We start from the raw sequence: 23,205 nt of genomic DNA, 5'->3' as shown, positions 1-23,205 counted from the left end.
AGCCCATTGTAGAGGTGAGCATCCCAGTCTCTAATGCATGACTTTGGATGAGTTTTCTATGCATTGCTACACATTCTTATTTTCATGATAGTAACACTTTTTTTTTTTGGGTCCTATTTAAAACAGTGGCATAGGAGAGGGGACCACAAAAAACTGGAAAAACAATTGAAAGAAATTGCTTTCCAGCTTTCAATCATGAGAACAGTTTACTTTTATGTATAGATGGTTACAATATTCCTAAAAGTTCAAAGATTACCTTGAGGTTTAGGGGAGAGTGGGATGGAATCCCAACTCTGTCAGCTGAACTATAATATTATAATTGTTTTTAAGCATCTTTATGGAGGAGAATTTGTTCCCTTTTTTATTAGATAACCAGCGCTACTCTGTGCCCCTCTGTCATAGTTACTGTCCTGGCTTTGCGCATGGTGAGTAATTGATCATATCAAGTTTGGATCAGACTCTCTGGGCTGTGCTTGTGTAGGGTAGGTGCAGTCTGCGTGTGAGTGGAGCGATGGTCCTGTCTGCCCTCTGCCAGCTGATCCCTTCCCCTTGCTAAAACAGTTGTCCTTGCACACTCTTCCCAGCCATGAGGACAGATGCAAACAAAACATACAGCAGATATGAACAGTTAATAAACAACACAACACAAACCCATGCAGGACTTCCTGCCTTCAATGACTGGTGTGCTATAGGAGGAATAAGGCATGTCGGGACATGTCTGTGACACAAGACAGAACGCTGCCATCTGTAACTGTGAAATTGACAAGTAATATATATAAAGTCAATTTAACTGCAAATTTATTATCTGTAAAGAAATATGCAAAAGATAATGGAAATTGATTTAATAAGTAAACTACACCATATGGAGATCATTTTGATAAAAATTGGAATAATAAATATATAAATATTTTCATACAAGTTAAAGTATAAAGACAACAGCATGGAATTGAAGATGTTAATATTTTTATTTAAGAATGAAATATTCAAAAGCATCTCTCTCTAGGCTATAAAAATTAAAGCTAAAATTGAGCACTGAAGTTTATAGCCTGAAGCAATTCAGTCTAATAAAATTATAAATATTCATTACATCTGTACCTAGAGGTATTCATCTTGATCAAAGGCCAATAAAACTTTTCATTTTTTGGATGACTTTATTTTAGGATGGCTTCTGTTCTAATTCTCCTGCTACTTTCAAATTAGTAAATTCAAGAAGACTGCAGTTCTGTGTTCAGACTTGAAGAGTATAAGCTGAGGTTCCTTTTACTAACCTATAGTAAAAACAAAAAACAAAAAAACAGGTAGGCTCAAAAGCTATTTATTTTCCAAAAAGAGTTGTCGCAAATAATGGCAAGTTATCTAGCACTAACTTCTTGTTAGCTGTTTTCACTCATTGTACCTTGCTTTATACTTATATTTCTTAATAAGGTTTTTCAAAAGTTTTGAATACAGAATGCATTTGCAAAAGCACAAATAATAAAAAAGAAAATAGATAAATTGGCCCTCACCAAAATTTTAAAGCATGAATTCAAAAGATACCAGAAAATGAAAAGTCAACCCACAAAATGGTGAAAATATTTGCAATACATGTGTCTGTTATTTGAAACATATGGTTTTAAAAAATTCCAACAACTAAACAATAAAAAGACAAACCACTTTTAAAATGGTTAAAGGCTAGGATTAGACATTTTTTCAAAGAAGATATACAAATTACCAACATGAGAAGATGCTATAAGTCGTCAGTCACTAAGAAAATGCAAATCAAAATCACAAGATACCATCTCACACCCACAAGGATGGTTATGATAAAAAAGAAGTAAGAAGTATTGTCCAGGACTCATTCATTGCTGGCGGAAATACAAAATGCTTCAGATATTGTGGAAAAACAGTTTGGCAAGGAATTAAAAAGGTAAACATACAGTTACCCAGCAATTCCAATGACCCAGCAATTCCACTCCTAGAGAACTGAAGATATATGTCCATACATGAAAAAAGTACACAAATCTTCATTAGCATTATTATTCATAATAACCAAAAAGTGCAAACAATGCCAGTGTCTATTAACTAAGGAATAGAAAAACAAGTGATATATAATGAAATATAAGTACTATTAAAAAGTAATGTAGCTCTGATAAATGCTACAACATGGTTGAACTTTGAAACTTGCTAAATTAAAAAAAGGTAAACACAAAAGACCACATATTGTATTATTTATTTCATATGAAATATCCAGAGTAGGCAAATCCATAGAAAGAAAGACTAGGTTTGCCAGAGGCAGAAGGCGGCAGGCATGGGAGTCACCACTAATGTGACATAGACAGTCTTTGCTGTGCTCTCCCTAAGAATATATCTCATTTAGAAGGAAAATTTCAAAGTAGAAAGACAGTTTCTTTGTGCACAAGGTTTCTTTTGGCGTGATAAAAGATTCTGCAGTTAGAAGTTGACAATATTTTTTTCAACTTGGTGTATATACTCTAAATGCACTGATCTGTATGCTTTAAAATGGTAGAATTGGGCGTTCCCGGTGGTGCAGCGGGTTGAGCACAGTGCTGTGAAGCTGTCCACAGCCTCTGCAGCACGGGTTCAATTCCCAGCCAGACAGGGAGAATCCCACATGGCATGGCAGACTTCTCCTGTCTCATCTGTTGCTCCCCTCAGTAATGTATTTCAGTTGTCTGCCTGTTCTGCTCCCCGCTGTCTCTGGTGAATCTTCTTATCCTCCAGCACCTTTGGTGCAGACCCCAGCTGGGTACAAACCCCAGCTCTTGTATAAAACTAAATAAATCTTTAAAAAATAATAAAATGGTAGAATTTATGTTATGCTATCTCAACAATAAGAAAAAAAATACAAGAGCACATTACTGATTTATTTCTTTTCACCACAATGTTTCTGTACAGGCACCTGGAAGAGTTGGTACAAAGAGCCATAATTGGGCTCTAAATTTATCCTAAAATGTGAATGAATTTATTTGAAAACATGATTTGATAGAAGAGAGAGGAGAGAATTTGAAGGACCTAGGATTCTGGGCCACTGAGAGAGTAAGGTGACCCAAGAGGAGGTGATCCAAATCTATTCAAGATTTTGAAAAGAGCTAACTAGCTAAGAGGAGCAAATATGTGGAGTTCTGTTGGTATTACATGGAGAAATATTGCATTTCATGACAGTTTTTTCACATGTTATTTCAGGGAGAGTCATTATTACTAAGTTCACTTTTTCACTAAATATCATCTGACAGTATTTATTAAATGGTCCTGGAGTTTGAAATCACCTCTAGTTTCCTCCCAGGTACTAGTTGCAAGTGTCAAGATAGTTTGCTGTGTTGGGAAGGAGGGGTAAATAATTTGTGAAGGCCAGGAAGGAAAATAATTTGCTTCTTTCTGATTCTGAAAATCAGGTCCTTCCAAACCTGAATGTTGGAAAAACAGAATGGCAAAATCTGTTTTTCTAAGGTAGTTTTTTTCTAATTATGTCCTTTGTTTAGAATAAAGGATTTCACTTTGTTCTGGCAACTCCCAAATACCTGGAAAGTAGATAGTATATTCAGCCTAGCTGCTTTCATATATCAAAATATATTGAGCGTTCATCCATGCTGGGGCATGTAACAGTAGCTCATTTACTTTGTTGTGGAGTCTTTCATCTCATCACTACACCATGATGTTTTCTTATTATGTTGATGGGCAGTTGGATTGTTTGCACTTTGGGCCTGTTAACCCCCATATATATGCTTTATAGCTGTACCTCCTTGCAGTATATTTCAATAATTCTTTTTTTAATATTTATTTATTTATGCATATAAGAGCTGGAGTACAGACCAGAGAGGCGGGGGTTAAGAGGATTCACCAGAGACAGAGTGGGGAACAGAACAGGCAGATTGACCAAAGTAGACTGCAGAAGGGAGCAGCAGGGGAGTCAGGAGAGGTCTGCTGCAACATGTGGGTTGCTTCCTGGCTGGTCGGGGATTGAACATGTGCTGCAGAGGTTGCAGATTGCTTCATAGTGCAGTGCTTAACCCCTTGCACCACCAGGGAGGCCCTAATTCTTTTTTTTTAAAGATTGATTTATTTATGCACAGAAAAACTGAGATGTAGGCCAGAGGTGTGTGGGCTAAAAGGATTCATCAGAGACAGAGTGGGGAGCAGAACAGGTGGAGCTGCTGAAATACACTGCTGAGGAGGGCAGCAGGGGAGACAGGAGAGGTTTGTTGTGCTTTGTGGGTCAGCTCCCTGGCTGGGGATTGAATTTAGGCCTTAGCAGTGATAGTGGAGACTTAACCCCTATGCCACTGGGGAGGCCCTAAATTACCTTTAAGATTAAATTATGCATCCTTGACTTATTATTTACTGCTTTGAAATCATACTTCCCCAAATATGTAAAAGCCTTAATGCATTTTATTTACACTTTCTTTCCTCTCCCACCCTTTTACCATTGGTGTCAGGTATTTTACTTTTACAAATTACTTTTAATAAAAAATTGTTATTGCTATTTTCAACAGTCAAAATATTCCCTTCAGTTTGTCCATACTTCATTATGCTCTTCATTGTTTCCCAAATTTCCAACAGTCACTGGTTGATGAGAGCATCAGGGAATGTTGGCAGTCCTGTTTTTCACTCTTCTGGGTTTATTGCCTATGCCTCTCAGAAGTACTTTTCATTATAATTAGCAGAGAGCTCTTTACATGTGTTTTAGTTCTTTGGTACCTCCTTTACATTCTAGAACTTTTGTCAAAATATTTATTCCTACTTGGAATACAGGGGAGAAATCCCACCACTGCACAGCATTCTTCTGATGCTGCACAAATGAACAAATTAACATCAGACAGATTGGGTAGACAAAAGGCCAAAATTTAATAGCACATGTATAGAAAATTTACATGTCTGTAGAGTCTAAAGAAAAATCAAGCAGGTGGAATATTTATTCTGTATTTAAAGACTTGAAGTGTCAGAGACAGAAAAAGAGGGGGAAACTTGACATGAGGAGAGAAATGGCCTCATTCTTCTGTGTAAAAGTTTAGTTTTTCAGATAAGGAGGACATATTCACTGATAAAGCTACATTTGGATAACACCAGATGTAGATTCTTGGTCGTAAAAAGGGTGAGCCATGGTTGCTTCTCTGATTCAAAAAGGGCAACCAACTGAGACAGAACAAGCTTCTCTTAGTCTCCAGCATCTTCACTAGATTCTTTAAGTCATAGTAATGGACTTGCCAGGCTCATAGGGTCTGGACTGACCTTCAGCTTTCCATATCAAGATGACACTTACTAGAAGAAGTCTACTCTGGGCATATTGGGAAAAACCTATTAATCCTTTTAGGGAGACTGATCCCACATTCCCAAAAGCAGAAATTATCTAACATATTGGAACGTACAAACTTGGTGATATATTTTAAGGACACCACCACACAATACCTGAGACAGCTGAGAATGTTTATCTCCTTAAACTTTGGAAAAATGATTGTGCTCTCAAGATCTCCCACAGGCATTCTTTAAGAGAAAAAAAAAATCCATGTTTATTTTAATAAATTTAGGGCTCTACTCAAAATTGCAATAGAAATGAATCTTCAGTCCCTGTCCATTCATTCCCAAATATTATTTTATTTCATGTTCATGCTCACATACTTTCAACCCCATCTTACCTGGGACTCAACTGCACTTGATTTTCCCTTCTGGTAATATGTTTTCCTAAGCAAGGACCAATCCAGTATTTTCTTTCTACTGTATAAATTTCTAATAATGTTCTAAGCATTCTCCTAAGGTTTTACCACCTTTAATTTATTTTCTGTACATTTTAAAGGGAAGAACAATTTTCAGTCAAAAGAAAGGAAATTTGATAAATGTCATAAACCAGATAATAAGGATGATAGATATTTTAAGTATAATTCTATTAATTCTATGTTTAAAGGTGGCCCTCTTTCTGGGAAGTGACAGCTTAGACTACAGTTCTTACCTCCACTCCCAATTCATCCTGCTTGTACCCTTGAACCAAGGAGCTATGGGATTAGCAGGTAGGAAGGTAGGAATGAGAGAGCTAGGGTGGGAATTCCCTTCTGGGTTTGAGGAGAGCCTTGCAGAGTCCCAGGTGGGAGTGTAGTCTGTGGATCCCAGAGAAAGCTGGGTTTGTATAGAACTTGGGACCTCCAAGGAGAAGGTCAACCTTGCTAAGCATAACTGTTTCCATTCTTACTGCCCATCCTGGAGCTGAGGAGAGGCTGGTTCATGGGCTCTATATCTTCTACCCCAGAGAGCGTGAAGGTCAGAAATCTCTTCCCAGAATGTTTGGGGTCACAGGGTCTGATGCAGGACCCCTGCTGACTATAGGGACAGAGGAGCTACATTGTCCACATTCCAGGACACTATATCATAAGATCCCCAACTATGGAGTTCTAATATGCAGACCACTGAATAAATAAGTAAATAATAATGTCACACCAAAAGGAAAATATAAGCAAGTGTGGGGGTGAGGGAGAGGAAAGAAACACCAACAAATAAAATTTCCCACATTGAAATAGAGCTATTGAAGGAAATGAAACAACCAGGATGAAACTTGTTACTCAAGGAGATTTGAATAAAGGCAGACAGATATACATACACAGAGGAATTAAAATAAACATGTTTTTTCAAAATTTCACTGGGTAATCTGAAGGAGAAATCATCACTAATTATTCTTAAATAGTGGCCTGGAATATCGTAAAGATAAAAATGTCTCAGACCACAGAGTAAATGAGAAAGAAATTCAGAGGAAAAATTTATTTGGAAGTTAGAACTAGGAAAACTAGATCTAAGTATACTGAAGTAAAATGACCTTGGGGCAACTCAATTAAATGATCATAATAAATTAGAAGAGTTATTTAATTATCACTTTATTTTGCATTTAGTTGATATGTATTTCTTTAAAAAGGCTTTTTTTTTTCTTGTGTATACTTGAGAGAATGAATAATTGGAGATCCAGAGAGATAATTAAAAGTAAGATGGTGATTATATATTTTTTAAAACATATCCTATGTTTTTTCCTGTGCTAAACAATTGATGAGAAATGTATTGGAAAATTCTGGTAAAATTTCTGAATTAAAAAGTCAAAAGACAAATTGTCCAAACTTTCTAGACAGAGTTACTACAATGAAAAAAAAAAATGCTTCTGGCATCAACATCCCACTGCTGTCCATAAAGTTGGGCTAAAAAATGATGGCATAATATCATTGCTAAGAAAAATGGGATACAACTTAAGCATCTGATAAATAATTTATCTGACAAGGTTTAAAAGATATTTTGGATAAAGGGGAAGAATTGAGATGAAATATTAACCATACATCCCAACTGGAGAAAGTACTAAAGAATTGTTCCTATCAAAAAATAAATAACACCCTGACCTCAGAATGGAAAATATGAAAGGGACCGAGAACTGTGAGCACCAAACCTTTCAATGTGCAATTACCACCACACATGAACATGCTCCTGGTCACATTCACAGCTACAGGATACATGACAGGCTGCTTGGAATGATGTGAATGAATCCTACACACACATTCATGCCCACTAATCCAGATATATGTATAAATATAGATACAGATTCTTGAAGTTCAGAAAAGTATAATACAATACAATATACGACCAATGCTTCTTTTTTTTTTTTTTTTTATAGAGGCATGCTTTATTTTATTTGTTTGCTGGTTTGTTTGTTTGTTTTGTTTATACATGCACTGGGTACAGTCAGAAGTGCGGAAGGGAGGGTGAGAGAATTCACCAGAGCCAGAGCGGGGAGCAGAGCAGGCAGAAGGACCGAAGTACACTGCTGAGGGGAGCAGCGGGCGGCAGGAGAGGTCTGCGCGCCATGTGGGACCCTCCTCTGGTGGCCGGGGAGCAGGCGGGGATCGAACTGGCGCCGCAGAGGCCGCGCGCAGTTTCGCAACCCAGCGCTCAACCGCTGCGCCACCGGGGAGGCCCAACCAATGCTTCTTTCTTCAGGAATAGCAGTATATACAGAAATGAAGCTTGATTATATTAAAAAAAATACTTCCACAGAATTAGTATAATTGCTTACAATAAATGTCTGTCTGAGATTTTTTTCTGTTACCTTAGCTTGTAGCACTCATGACAGGCTTTAACCAGAAAAGCAAGTTTTGCTGGCTCTCTTTTTGCTCAACAGCTAAGATTTTACATGATCTGTGTGTTTTTTAGTACTTCAGCCTTACAAGTGTATTTTCCCATTTTATTTCTTCTTAACATTCTCTCAAGTATACACATGAAAAAATATCTTTCTTTAAGAAATATGTGTTGTTTAAATGCGGAATAAAGTGATCATTAAATAACTTTTCTAATTTATTATAATCATTTAATGAGTTGTCCTAAGGTCATTTCACTTCCATATACTTAAGAATCTACTTGAAATTCAATGTGCAAAAAGTTCTTTGAAGACTCATAATTACCTCACCATAATAGGTATATTATGTTACAGTAGGATATTTGTTAAGATTGTAAGAACATATAATAATAACATTATATAAACACCATGTCCCTTGTTTCAGTTGCTTTTTAGAAGTTTATTTTTCCTTGCTAGCATTTACTTTTGCAATACTAAGATCACTGAACAGTTTTGTAAGCCTAAGTAGCTCTCAATGCATTTACCAGAAGTCTCAAAGTTAGAATAGTTTTCTCAAAGATAGGGCTTATTCCCAAGTCAGAAGGAATAAGTATACAAAATATTTGCCTTTTAATAATAGTAAGATGTAAATAATATATTAATATGACTTTTAATAGGAAGAAGAAAGGTGAGAGCTATAATAATATTCAATATAATAACATTCAAGAAATTCACTCCATGAGTTTGTAAGGGAGACAAAACTCTACCCCTCCTTCTTAGGTCTGTTGTTAAATTGGCTTTGGACAGATTAGTAGAAAAGAATACACATTTTAATATATATTAGAGGTCCCATAAGAAAATGAAGAGGCAAAAAACAGATAGGCCAAAGTGCTTATATGGTAGTTTGAAAATGATTGGTAACTTGAAAAGTAACTAAAAAGTATGGAGAGACTAAAGAAACATAAGAGTTTATTATAATAAGATTCACATAGACAGATTTTCTCAGGTTTGATTCCCCATCTATGGTAATATTATTTTCCCTGGTATAGCTTTTACAAGGGAGTTTTCTCTCTTCTCTAAGGAAGTAAAAGGGAAATGAGTGCTTTCTTGTATCTGTTGTTTTTCAAGTACCTTTAGTTCAAAATAATCTTCATGCCAAAGAGGCATATTTTGGGGTCGCATATTCTGCCACTCTCCAAGTAGAAGCTTCATAGTATGTTGTTTAGTGAAAATGAGGACATGTTTAGTAACCTTGACATTCAGTGTACCTTACTGGTGTGATTTGGCAGTCAACTATGCAAGTGAATTTTGAGCTTGAGCTATTACAAGTAACCTTTAATGACAAAGTGAGTGTTGTGTACTTCTCAGACCACAACTTAAGAGCAACACAATTTAAAAATGGTTTCAACAGTCAAACTTACCCCAGAAGGGTGGCAATAGGACCAGTTGTATTCTTATTATAACATATATTGTATGCATCCTATGCAATAGAAATTAAGACAAGAATGAAATACACTGCCCATCAGGAACTTTCCATGGTCATAGGAGAGAGACAGACAGTGATCCTGTTACTAATGTACCCAATTAGGCTGCCTGGCAGTGTGGTTAAGCTCCTTGGCTTCTGATCTCATATGCTTCCATTCAAAAGTCCACTCCCAGTGAACATTTTTGCACCCAACACTAATGATAAAGGACTGATCACAAAAATCTGCAAAGAGCTGATGAGACTCAACAACAACAAAGAAAATAATCCAGTCAAAAAATGGGCAGAAGAGCTTAAAAGAAACTTCTCTGAAGAGGAAATGCAAATGGCCAACAGGCATATGAAAAAATGTTCAACATCACTTGTCATCAGGGAAATGCAAATCAAAACTACCATGAGATACCATCTTACACCAGTGAGAATGGCACATATTAAAAAAACTAGCAACAACAAATGTTGGCGAGGGTGTGGAGAAAAAGGAACTCTTCTGCACTGTTGGTGGGAGTGCAAACTGGTCCAACCACTGTGGAAAGCTGTGTGGAGATTTCTGGACCTACTAAACATAGAGCTTCCATATGACCCAGCAATTCCACTCCTAGGTATTTACCCAAAGGACACAGAAACATCAATTCCAAAGAACACCTGCACCCCTATGTTTATAGCAGCACTGTTTACAATAGCTAAGCTTTGGAAACAACCCAAATGCCCAAAAATAGATGACTGGATCAAGAAGATGTGGTACATATATACCATGGAATATTACTCAGCATTCAAAAAAGATAAACACATGCAATTTGCTGCAACATGGATGGCGCTGGAAGGGATCATGCTCAGCGAAATAAGCCAAAAAGAAAAAGAAAAATACCGGATGGTCTCACTCATAGCAGGAATCTAGAAAACTTAAATAAGGGACCAGGAAAATGAGTAACTATAAGAAAGTGAAAATCAAAATCAACAAAAAACTATGAACCAGAGACACTTTTAGGGGGGCGGGGGCAGGAGGGGAGGGATTGGGGTCAGAATGGGGGGCTGCAATTGTATGGGGAATATAACAATAAAATTTATAAAAAAAAAAAAATGTCAGTGGAGTACAACTCCCTAGCCAAAGCAGAGTCTGCCTGGAGCTGAATCAAGGAAAATGTGAAAAAAAAAAAAAAAAACCAAAAGTCCACTCCCAGTGCTTATTAGCCTGGTAGCAAAAGGTAAGTCATTAAACCCTGTTCTAAATCCTCGCTCTCTATATATCATCACAAGAGCCCTTTATCTTTCTCAGCATCTAGTATGTATGCATTGGATAATATATCCGTTCAAAACTATCTATTATTACATATATATTATTACATATGAATGGAACTGACGTGCCCTCCACCAGCTCAAAAATTTATGTGCTCCACAATGTCCATTGTAGTACTATTTATAGTAAGTAATACATGGAACAACCCAAGTGGCCGCTGGTAGAGAACTGAGTTAAGATACAGTACTTGCACACAAGGGATGCTATTCAGCCATGAAGATGAAATGTTGTCATTTACAGCAAAATGGAAGAAGTTTGAGGAATTATACATAGGGTCACCAGTGAATGATGACAAATTGGACATATGCTTAGAAGCTGTTTCAACAAATCAAAATACTTATAAAACCCAGTAGACACTAATAAACAAAATGAGGTTTCTGAGGTTAAGAGGGAAGGAAAAGGGAGAAAGGGTCAAAAGGGTATAAAGGATGGTGGTGGAGAAAAAAATTGTTAAAAATTAAATTCAAATCAAATTAAAGATTGTTCCCTGATGGGCCTCCCCTGGTGGCGCAGCGGTTGAGCGCTGGGTTGCGAGGCTGCCCACAGCCTCTGCAGCACCAGTTCGATCCCCGGCCAGTGGCGAGGGTCCCCCCCCCAAAAAAAAAAGATTGTTCCCCGAGTTAAACTACAATATCAGGACAGAATGCATCAAAGTTGACTTGAATTCAATTCAGTAAAGTAGAATAGTATCATGACTCCCATTTACCTGTTTCTTAATGTAAAAGATATTAGCAGCCCAGTGAGAAAAGGGTTACTACATGTATGAATCCAAATTCCCCTACTTGAGCAATTTTAATTTACTAAAATCTTATGTGTCTGCCTTTAGGTTGGAATAAGAGAATTCATGATGACTGTGAGGATTAAATAATAACCCCTATAAATTCCTTAGAACAATATCCAGCCTGAGGAAGTCATATGTAGATTATTCGTAGCTGTTTTATGGTTTTCAGAAAAAGGAGCGTCAACAAGCCCAAGTCCCATGGCCAAGTGGGAGGGACCCTGTAGCAGTGACGCCAAGTGTCCCCACACTGATGTGGTTTCCTTTCCTCTGACTGACACATTTAAACCATGAAATCTACAACTAACCTTGTTCAATTTTGTGCTCATTGAGCAAGTGTGGTGTCACCTAATCCTGGGAATGAATGAATGCTCTGTTCCCCTGTGTCAATATCTGTTCCTCTAGGTCTCACAATCACCAACCTGTGTCAGCTTGGGGTGAGAGCAGGGGCCTGAATGGAGGAGGCAAGTCTTCCTTTATGGCAAGGGGACAGAGGACAGAGACCATCTTCGTGAAGAAGAGGAAAGGAAGGGCACTGTGGACTTCCCACAGGGCACTTTGGTTGGGTTAGGAAAATGGCCTCTCTAAGGCTTTCTGAGAACAGACTACAGTGTAAATTAGGAGATAACTGCAGAGGGGACCCCTGAGCAGCAGTTGTCCCCAAACCCAGCCTACATTCCACAGTAACTGCCTAGACTAATGGCCAGGAATCCTGGTAAAAATACTTTAATGCTCCACCGTGGACTATTACCCAGCATTCAAAAAAGATAAACACGTGCAATTTGCAGCAACATGGATGGAGCTGGAAGGGATCATGCTCAGCGCAATAAGCCAGAAAGAAAAAGAAAAATACCAGATGGTCTCACTCATAGCAGGAATCTAGAAAACTTAAATAAGGGACCAGGAAAAAGAATAACTATAAGAAAAAAAATATCAAAATCAATAAACAACTATGAACCAGAGACACTCTGTGAGGGAGTGGGGGCGGGGAAAGGAGGGATTGGGGTCAAAATAAGGGGGTTGTAATTATATGGGGACTATAAAAATAAAATTTAAAATAAAAAAATAAAATCATTTATCCACAAAAAAAAAATAAAATTCAAGGGCTGAAAAAAAAATACTTTAATGCTCACTTGAAAAATGAAGCACAAGCGTATTTTACTCATTTGCACCCGTGACTGAACCTAAGCTTGTTTGCTTACTTGCAAATTAGCACCTGCAGGTCATTTGCCAGACCCCACAGTAGCTGGCTCTGGCTGTCTTTCCCTAGGAAGAAAGGACAAAGGATTGGAAGGGACATTTACTTCATGGTTGCCATGAAGGTGCTGGGTAGGCCTGCGTCCTTGCCCTTGGTCCCTGCACCCTGACTTTGTGGCCCTCCTCTGTTCCCGCAGAGTCCTCCAGCACCGACCCGGACACGCGGCTGGCGGGCGCGCGTGGCTTCACAGGCTGCCTGTCGGCGGTGCGCTTTGGACCGGCTGTTCCGCTGAAGGCGGCGCTGCGCCCGGAAAGTCCAGGGCGGGTCACAGTCCGCGGACACGTGGCCTCAGCTTCCCGCTGTGCCGAGGGACCAGGGCCTGGTGCCCCAGCGCGGGAGGCTACCCGGCCGCTGGCGGCTGGCTCAGGTGCGTGCACCTCAGCCTGAGATCACCCTCGCTGCCCGCGGTCTTCCGCCCTGACTCCATCCTGGTGGCTCCAAATGCCTGTTGGTTAACCTCCCCGTCCTCTGTTCTTCATTGCATGTTCACTCTTAACATTGCAACTGTTTGCACCTCTTTCAAATGTTTGTGCATTTCTCAAATGTCCTCCTCTCCACTCTCTTTGTTATTCTCCCTTTTTCTGCTGTAGGTCGTTCTGGACCGACAGATGAGGGACAGCCCTTAGTTAATGCGAACAGAAGTGATTCCGCAGTAATCGGAGGTAAAGGCAGGGCCGCCAGGGACCTCCTCCCTGCTTTGCTGTACTAGCTGGCACACTCCAAACAATAGCTGTGAGAATCTGCGCTGATTGGCGAGATCAATGACAGGCCAGAGATAATTTAACAAATTCAACTCCTTTGGAGACAGGGAGTGCAATGAATTGTTGGTTGCAGTGAAATATTTTTAAAGAATAGTTACTGGTCTAGAATAATAAGATTATTATTTAAAAACAGTCATCTGTATTTCAGTGTGTGTGTATATATGTATATACATACACAGGTATATAATCTCAGAAATACTGACATATTTATATATGCTTCAATTCAAAGTAGCCATAAACCTCTCAGTCCTTTACCTCAAAACATTTAAAAATAAGATGACAGGGCCTCCCCGGTGGCGCAGCGGTTGAGCGCTGGGTCACGAAGCTGCCCGCGGCCTCTGCAGTGCCGGTTCGATCCCCGGCTTCTCCCCAGCCACCGGGGGAGGATCCCACATGGAGCGCAGACCTCTCCTGCCGCCCGCTGCTCCCCTCAGCAGTGTATTTCATCAGTCTGCCTGCTCTGCTCCCCGCTCTGGTGAATTCTCTCACCCGCCCGCGCTTCTGACTGTACCCAGTGCATGTATAAACAAACAAACAAATACAAATACAAAAAAAATTAAAAAATAAAAATAAGATGACAAATAAAGCATATTGACAACGCCTAACTAGGCAATGGTCATTTTCTTAAAACATAATAATCAAAATTATGCTTCTTCTATTAATCATATCTTAAACTATACACACACACATTTAAATCTAATGTGAAAATAAATGCATCTTAAATGTCTTCCAACCTATCAGTATAGTTTCTGAAATACAACTTATCCAAGTCTGGTTTAAAAAATAAATATTCAGTTCTCCCTATTTATCTTTTGAAGAACATCTTAGTTCATTTTATTAGATTATTGAAATGTGAGGCAGTTGCAAACCCTACTTGCTAAGTAGGAAATATATTGTTGTCCATTCCCTTGCAGTTCCCAATGAAGTCGTTACTCCCAAACTAGGTAAAGGGGCTGGGTATTCACTGTCCAGCCGGGCTCCACACTGTCCAGACTGGATCTCTTGTTTTCACCTGCTTACCTCTGGATATCAGTTTACTTCACACATTTTAAAGTTCTGGCCAAATCTGTGTAAGGATGTTAACACTTTCTTTCCTCTCTCAACTACTTTTAGTTTTACAATGAGTGCAGTAGATGACCCCTAGTTTGGGACTCCAAAAACAAAAGTTATTTAAAAGGATCACTTCTGTGTCATAATTTAAATCTTAATCCTAAATCATTCTAGTTTATTGTTAATTGGAAAACTTCAGTTTGATTGCAAAATCAAACTTAAATCTACTTCAGCGTGATTAATATTTTCAAAAGAGGAATCCAAGTCGAAAAGTTTGCAAAATGTTATAGCTGATTCCCTCTTATTAGAGAGAACAAAGATAATATTCAAGTTAATGAGAGAACAAAAGATACCATCTTTGAAAATTTACTGCTTTATGGGCCTTCCTGGTGGCACAAGGGGTTAAGCACAGCACTGTGAAACTATCCACAGCCTCTGCAGCACGAGTTCGATCCCAGGCCTTCCAGGGAGCAACCCACATGGTGCAGCAGACCCCTCCTGTCTTGCCCGCTGCTCCCCTCAGCAGTGTATTTCAGTAGATCCGCCTATTCTGTTCCCCACTCTGTCTCTGGTGAATCCTCTCACCCCCTTCACCTCTGGCCTGTACCCCAGCTCTTGTATGCATAAATAAATAACTCTTTAGAAGAAAAAGAAAATTACTGCTTTAAGCTAAATATCATTGGAAGGTGTGCAAAGAAAATAAATTGCACCAGTGTTACTCCATTAAGGAATCCTATTTGGCTTTTGATTGATGAGTTGGAAGATGAGATCACAGAGGGTGCCAGGTACCTAACAGCTCAGTTTACTGTCCCTGCAGGTCACCTGTACCTGCCTTCCCTGTGTGCATTGGGAGACTGCTATGTGGTTTGTCAGCTACTCACTGTAGAGTTTTCAGCTCTTTGCCTGTTTGATCAGACTGCATCATGTTAAATATTTGATCTGTTTAAAGATTGATCCCAAATAGCTGGATTCCACTATGCCCTACACTTTGCATTGTTTTCGCCTCTGACAAATTAATGGATCACTAAAAGGAAGGGGGATTATCTTAAACTATTTAACATGGGAAACTAGATACCATAGAAGGTTTCTTATCAAGGGGTCTATAGTACAGATAGGCAGATGGATAGATAGAGGAAGAGACAGATATGCAGATGATAGGGGAGACAGGAAAACATGAATGCTTATTTTTTTAAAGATTTATTTATTTACTCATACAAGAACTAGGGTACAGGCCAGAGGTGTGGGGGGTGAGAGAATTCACCAGAGACAAAGTGGGGAATAGAACAGGCTGACTGACTGGAATACACTGCTGAGGGGAGCAGCGGGAAAGTCAGGAGAGGTCTGCTGCGCCCTGTGGGTAGCTCCCTGGTGGGGGATCGAATTCGTGCTGCAGTGGCTGCGGATAGCTTCATAGGTTGAGTCTTAACCCCTTGCACCACCAGGGAGGCCCAAACATGAATGCTTCTTAAAAACACATTTACACTGGAGTTGCTTATAGGAAGTCATGGAAGACATCAGATGCAATATTTACATTATCTTCAATCTTTATAGATAGTGGGTGGCGATAAATATCAACTTAGGACCCCACCACCTCACAAAACAAGCCAGCTAGAGTTAAAAGTCATCAGTCACATACATAAAATTTGAGATGTATAATGGTGATGGTAATTTATAATCGTGACCTTGTCAATGTTATTGAGTTACTGGTCCCACACCTTGTAACTTAAACTCCTTTTAAATACCTGAAAACTAAACATAAAAATAATTAAGGAAACTTTTTTATTCCTAAATTAGATGTAAAATATGTTGAAAATAATGAATATTCTACCCACAAATATTTAAGAATATTCACAAAATAATGAATATGTTACCTCCGCTCAGCTAAGAAGAAATCTGGGTTTCTGATGACATGTTCTAAGGAAAATCTGTGACCATTTGCACCCAACTGAGCTTTGAGTTTGCTGAGCACCATTACACTCGTTTATGTCTGTCCCAGATAATAATGAGGGACCCTCATTTTATAATACATATTTCGATTCACATTGCTAAGAGGTAACATGTTTTCTAACTTTTGCTAATTGGAGATATTAATACCTATGCCAATCACCATGAAAATATATTGACTAGAAAATGCTTTTTGTACCTCTTTGTTTTGGTATAGATTAGACATTCCCTGTTCACTATAACACTTTTATGGTCTAGTTTGACAGTTTCAACACTAGTACATTGACATAATGGTGTGTTAAAATAATCTGAGAGCTTCTAAAACAATACTGATATCTAAGCCTCCCACTCAGAGATTTCGAGTTATTCTCTGCTGTGTGATCAATATTGAGAATCACTGGCATAACTAATGTTTTCAATTCTTAAAAACATTTAGCATAACCAACTTTCCATGTAATTGAACATTGTCAGTATTTTTATAAATTTCTAAGATTATGGTATATTAGTTATCTATTGCTACATGATAAGTTATCACCCTCTTACAGAGCTTAACCTAACTCACATTTGCCATCTCACAGTCTCTGTAGGGCAGGAATTTGGACACCCTTCAACTGGATCCTTTGTCCTGAGTCTTACATTGCTGAAAACAATGTGTCAGTGAGAGCTGGGGTCTCATTCCCCTGGGGAAGGGACTGCTTCCTCACTTGGGTGGTTGTTGGCAGCTTGGTGTCTTGTAGCTATAGAACTGAGTGCACCTGTTGTGCTGGCCATGGGAGGCTGCCCTGAGTGCCTAGTTCCTGTCATGAGTTTTCCACCATGACTCTTTGCCACCTCACAGTCAGCAGGAAAAGAGAGACTCTAGTAAGACAGGCACTAAAATTCTGTGTAAGATAATCAATACAGTCATGTACACATAATCAGGTATAGTCCATCCTCTTTGTTGTATTATGTTGACTAGAAACAAGTCAAGCTCCCACATACAAACAATGGAGAGAATAACACAGGGTATGGACCCCCAGGGCGTGGGCCCCCCGGGGCAGAAAACATTCTGTTGGCCTCATAGAAGTAGAAGACATACAAACAGTAGCTCCAGATATGTTGCATCAAAATTTAATGAAATTTTCATTAAAATACTTATGCATAAGCATTTTACTCTATGCATACTCTATGGTCATTTTACTCTAAGCATTTTACTCTAAGCATAATTACTCTATGATGAGGCTACATAGTCCATGCTTTTAAAATAATTAACACCTACTTGCTCATTAAAATGAAATATGGACAACATTGCGTTTGCAAATCTAAGTGTGAAGGTTTAAGTGAAATCCAATCACGATATGTCTTTAGGATGGAGGCATGAAACTGTCATATATAAAAGTTATATTGACTTAGAACTTAACTTAATGTTATACTACCTCTTGGTTTCAAATTCCCTGATGACATATATGGCATTGATATATGATATAAATGATTCTAGGGTAGATTTTTGGTTAGGCTGACATTTACAGTTCAGATGTTGACTGTATTTTCCCCTTCTCTTTTCTTTCTAGGTGTTATAGCAGTTGTGATATTTATCTTGCTCTGCTTCGCTGCCATAGCAATACGCATTTATCAGCAGAGATGGTTATACAAAAAAAATGAGTCAAATGTACCCCAAAATGCAGATAATGCTGAGACTTCTCTGAAAAGTGAGCTTAACCTGCAAAGTGCAGTCAATGAAAGCCAGAAGGAGTATTTCTTCTGATCCACTGCTGTGGGGTACTTGAGAGGAGGAGACTTGCTTGCCTAGCAGGGCCTTCCCTTGACCCCAGGATGGGTGATGGGTGTGGAACATCACCAGCCACATTGTGACCAGCATCAGACACCGTCCTGGGAGTCTCTGCTCAGTGCTCCAGTGCTCCTTTGTCTGTAGAACCCGGTCTTCAGTGTGCTAATGAATCACTACTGAGAGTTTCTCACTGATCTTCTAAAATTGAAATATATTTTGCATAATGACTTGGTTTTAAATGAGAGCAAGAATTTGAGCTGTAGCCCTAGTCTTAAAAATACAACACAACAGATTATGAAAGTCAAAGTTGAAGTTGGACTCTAATGCTTTGTGTTACATGAAGTCTAGGCTGTGGTGCTTTATCAGTTCCCGGCTGACATTTGTGAACCAGAATGTGCTTCCTAGAGGGCTTCAGCAGGGTTTCCCTCTTCCTGTGTACCAGAGCCCAATAACCAAAAATGCATTAGAAACCTGGAGAAAAGGTTTTCTTTTTTTTAATTATTTTTCTTTTAAATCAATTTGGATACATTTTAGTCATGAACTAAGTATTGAATGTCAGCTATGAAATTCTAGTATTCAGTTATGGAATAGAAAATTCATAGGTAGCAAAATGTGTAAAGGATTCCAATCTATAGTAATTTGCTCTTTTGTCTTTGTAATTTGTCATTTTAGTCTTTGTAAATTATAATAATGATAGCCTATGACTCACAAAATTGCACATTTTCTAACTAAACTCATGCCCCCAGATATGAATTTTATGCTTAGCACTATAAATACATTCTGTATCCTTTCATCTGAATGAATTTTTTTCCCTTTAAATATGGGTTATTGATTCACTTTTATTTGTAGTACTATGACTTTTTTTTATTTCTTAGGGAAAAAGTTACATTTTCAATGGAAGTTCTCCATTTCCCTTTTTAAATTTTTAACTGATTTAGGCAAAATAGTCCTTGTATTATCACTTCCTCTAGTCACTATCTGGAATATCAGTGGGAGAGGGAGGGAAAGGATGAGGGATGCTTACACTTAGGAAGATGCAGGTTATATAATCTGAATTTAGTTTGTAATTTGAGTCAAGATTCTAGGACTTTGGGATCAGTTTCCAATAGAGTAGAACATATCAACTAGTTCACTTTATATTGGGGCATATTTGCATACTAGGAGAGCAAAGAACTCATACTAACTATGAAATTGTTCCAGTTAACTACTTTTGTGGTTATCACTCGATAATTTTACGGAGTCATCATTTACACTCAATACCCAACTATTTTTAAAACTGTGCTGCACACTCCATATCCCACCCAACACAGGTTAATTAGATTACATACTGTGACCACAACAGGACCAGTTGGAACTATGTATATTTTAGCCTTGGAGGGCACACCTACTTTTCTGTGTCTTTTTTAAAGAATAGAAAAGATTTCCCCTATATTGTCTTTCTCCAAAAAAGTTTTTCTTACAGTATCATATGAGTTTTCTATGAGGTGTAACAAACTGCCAGAAATATAATGGCTTACTACAACACACATCTATTGTCTCACAGTTTCTGTTGGCCAGGAGCTGTGCCTAGGTTCACTGGATCTTTTACAAGTCTGCCGCCAAGGGTCAACCAGAGCTGTGTTCTCATCTGGAGACTCCCAGCTAAGGCAGGATTTTTCTTCCCACTCCATGGTGATTGACAGCATTCAATTTCATAATTCTAGAGGATTTATGAAAGTTTGCTTCTTCAAAACTAGCAAAGGAGAGAGGAACTTTAGAATAAATCTGTTTGGAAAACTTATATAAAATCTTATTGAATAGAAGTGACATCCATTGCCTTCTCCATATTCTGTTGGTTAGAAGCAAGTCAGAGGTTCTGCCCACATTCAAGGGGAAGGATCTGAACCTTTGTTGAGATTATGGGGACTTTAAGTTTCATCTACTATATCACTGTATCTATATTGATGTTTATCTGAATGAATAATGAAGATGTTTGGGTTCTCAATATAGTAGTATATAAAAGGCTTGCCTTGGTGAATGAAATAAATACATATTCACCAAAGGCTTATATAGATTGGGGAAGGATTCAAAAGGAAAATAGGGTTTCTATTTAATGCATATTTGAGTATAAGCATAACATTACTGCAGCTTTAACCAGTGATCATCTTATGTTCCAAAAGAATACATCACTTTGGTAGCTGGGATTTTACATATTTATAGATGTGAAATCCACTGCGTTTTGCTCTCCTCTCTAAAAAGAGGAAATATTTGTACCAACTTGAAGTGATGCATTGTCCACTTTCCCTTACTGATTTGTAAACTTTCCTGCTTATTTGTTAATAAAGTAACATTTTTTGAATTAAATTAGGAAAATATTTTTAAGAGAGTTGAATGGAATTATATTGTTTTTCCCCTAAATATTAAAAAATGTACAAATGTATACTTTCTGTAGTGGTGGGTGTGTTACTTTATCCACATTGTGTATATATAGAATATTATAACCTATAAACACTCTTTATGATGGTATATAAACAGAACAATAGTGTTATATACTGGTATGCCGAATCTCAGACACAAAGTTAAACACAAAGCAGGTAAATATTTAATGATTATAAGCTACAATGCCTATGAAAGTAAATATTTAAACCTTTGCAAGAGAAGAATAATTGAATAACCAATGAGTCATTTTTTGAATGTTTACTATATCCACAAAGTTGGGTTTTCCCCCAGAGAGTTTGGTTAGTGGAGCAATAATTAAATATAGAGATTTTAATTGTCAATAACATCCTTCTATGAAATAAAAGTTAAAAGACAATCCCCAAGTTTTATGTTTAGAAAAAATAGCACATAATTAATGTTAAATGTTGGGATTAGAATTTAGGGACTCTCTTTATTCCCTCATGAAGTAAAACACACTGGATAACCTCCCCAGTAATATTTAGCATAGTGGGATATTTGTGTTCTGTATTTCTAGAAAAACCACACTCCAAGTACCTTTTTTCACAATCTTTTATCTAAAACATTTACTAGAAAGAACATTTAGTTTCAATGGATTTTTTTTTAAAGAACTTTTATTTTCTTACATGTTAATCTTTTCTTTTCTTTTTAAAGATTTATTTATTTATTCATACAAGCACTGGGTACAGTCAGAAGCGTGGGAAGGTGAGAGAATTCACCAGAGCCAGAGCGGGGAGCAGAGCAGGCAGAGGGACTGAAGCACACTGCTGAGGGGAGCAGCGGGCGGCAGGAGAGGTCTGCGCACCATGTGGGACCCTCCTCTGGTGGCCGGGGAGCAGCCGGGGATTGAACCGGCGCTGCTAAGGCTTCGCGCAGCTTCACAGCCCAGCGCTCAACCGCTGCGCCACCAGGGGAGGCCCTCAATGGATTTTTAAGAAAATATGAAATTCATGGTCCTTGTCTTAGAAGAAGAAAAATATGATTGAAGCACTTTTTTTAAAAGATTTATTTTATTTATACAAGAACTGGGGTATAGGCCAGATGCGCAGGAGGGTGAGAGGATTCACCAGAGACAGAGCGGGGAACAGAACAGGTAAACTGACTGAAATACACTGCTGAGGGGAGCAGCGGGCGAGACAGGAGAGGTCTGCCGTACCATGTGGGATTCTCGCCTGCCGGCCGGGATCAAACCCACACTGCAAAAGCTGCGGACAACTTCACAGTGTGGTGCTCAACCACCTGCGCAACCAGGGAGGCCCTGATTGAAGCACTTTTTATCCAGTATAAATTAGCCCTGACAATGCAACTAAATTATCAAAATATTCTTCAAACAAGGAGGATGAAATGGATATATGTTAAATGAAAGCTTGTCTATTTGGTTGCTTAACCTATTGCTTTGCAATCTATGCACTAAAATTTTTAAAGATACCCTTCGCATCTCGAATATATCCTGGCTCCCTCACATTTCCCTAGTGTGACTCATGATTAGAAGAAAGGATGAGAAAGTAATGAAACATTTTGCAAAGAAACAGTTGGATTTTGTGTGTATGTGTACCCACACATTCACAAGGGTTAGGACATTTATAATTTTGTGCAGATTAAAAGTAACTTACTAGTTCAGATGAAACATTTTGGGCTACCTAATTTTATGTACAATTACTACCACTTTTTGAGAGTACGAAAGTATTTATAAACACTGGTTTAACAAACAAGTTCAGAAAATCAAGTTTTTATTATTAAAACAATGATTCCCATTCTCAGAATTAAATGAGATTTCCATTTGGCAAGGAAATTAAATATCCTGCCAGCTAATAGTCTTCTCTCCCCTCAGACTCTCTAAGCATGTCTAAGTCACTTCTTATAGGGTAACATCTTGTCTTAGCATAGATATTCATTAACTTATGATGGGACTCCAGATCTTGATAAATCCTTCACAAGTCAAAACACTATAAATTGAAAATGCATTTAATATACTTAACATATCAAACCTCATAGCTTAGTCTAGCCTAGTATAAATGTGCTCAAGACTTATTATATTTACCTTCAGTTGGGCAAAATTATCAAACATAATGCCTATTTTGTAATAATGGATTGATATCTCATGTAACTTATTAAATACTATGTTGAAGGTACAAAACAGAATGCCCAATTTCAAAATTCAAAGTATGTTTTCTAATGAATGCATATCACTTCCATGTCATCATATAATCTAAAAAGGAAACCACTCAAATTATAAGATTACAATAATGTTTATGCCCCTTGTTGGGGTATCATTTAACAAAATGCAAATTTAGTCTCTGCACTTTGCTCAGCTGAACATTGCAAAGAGATACAGTAGATAAGAAAGAGAACCAACAGAGTT

The 23,205-nt window shown here is 38.1% G+C and overlaps 1 protein-coding gene across 2 annotated transcripts in view; it reads left to right on the top strand.

The window, feature by feature from the left end:
- The window catches only part of LOC311174615 (contactin-associated protein-like 3), a gene marked incomplete at its 3' end in the record, with an annotated part of 162,038 nt that extends 143,655 nt beyond the window's left edge, over positions 1-18,383 (top strand). For both annotated transcript variants that reach the window (XM_084239190.1, XM_084239189.1), the window contains exons 20-22: positions 13,021-13,251; positions 13,475-13,546; positions 18,190-18,383. In XM_084239190.1, the coding sequence (XP_084095316.1) occupies positions 13,021-13,251; positions 13,475-13,546; positions 18,190-18,383 (497 nt within the window). The remainder of the gene's footprint in view (positions 1-13,020; positions 13,252-13,474; positions 13,547-18,189) is intronic.
- Between the last annotated feature and the right edge of the window lie 4,822 nt (positions 18,384-23,205).

Source organism: Talpa europaea (genome assembly GCF_964194135.1).
Source record: "Talpa europaea genome assembly, chromosome: 7".
Taxonomy (NCBI): domain Eukaryota; kingdom Metazoa; phylum Chordata; class Mammalia; order Eulipotyphla; family Talpidae; genus Talpa; species Talpa europaea.
Note: the sequence above shows the minus strand (reverse complement) of the source record. Positions and strands in the feature narration are given on the sequence as shown.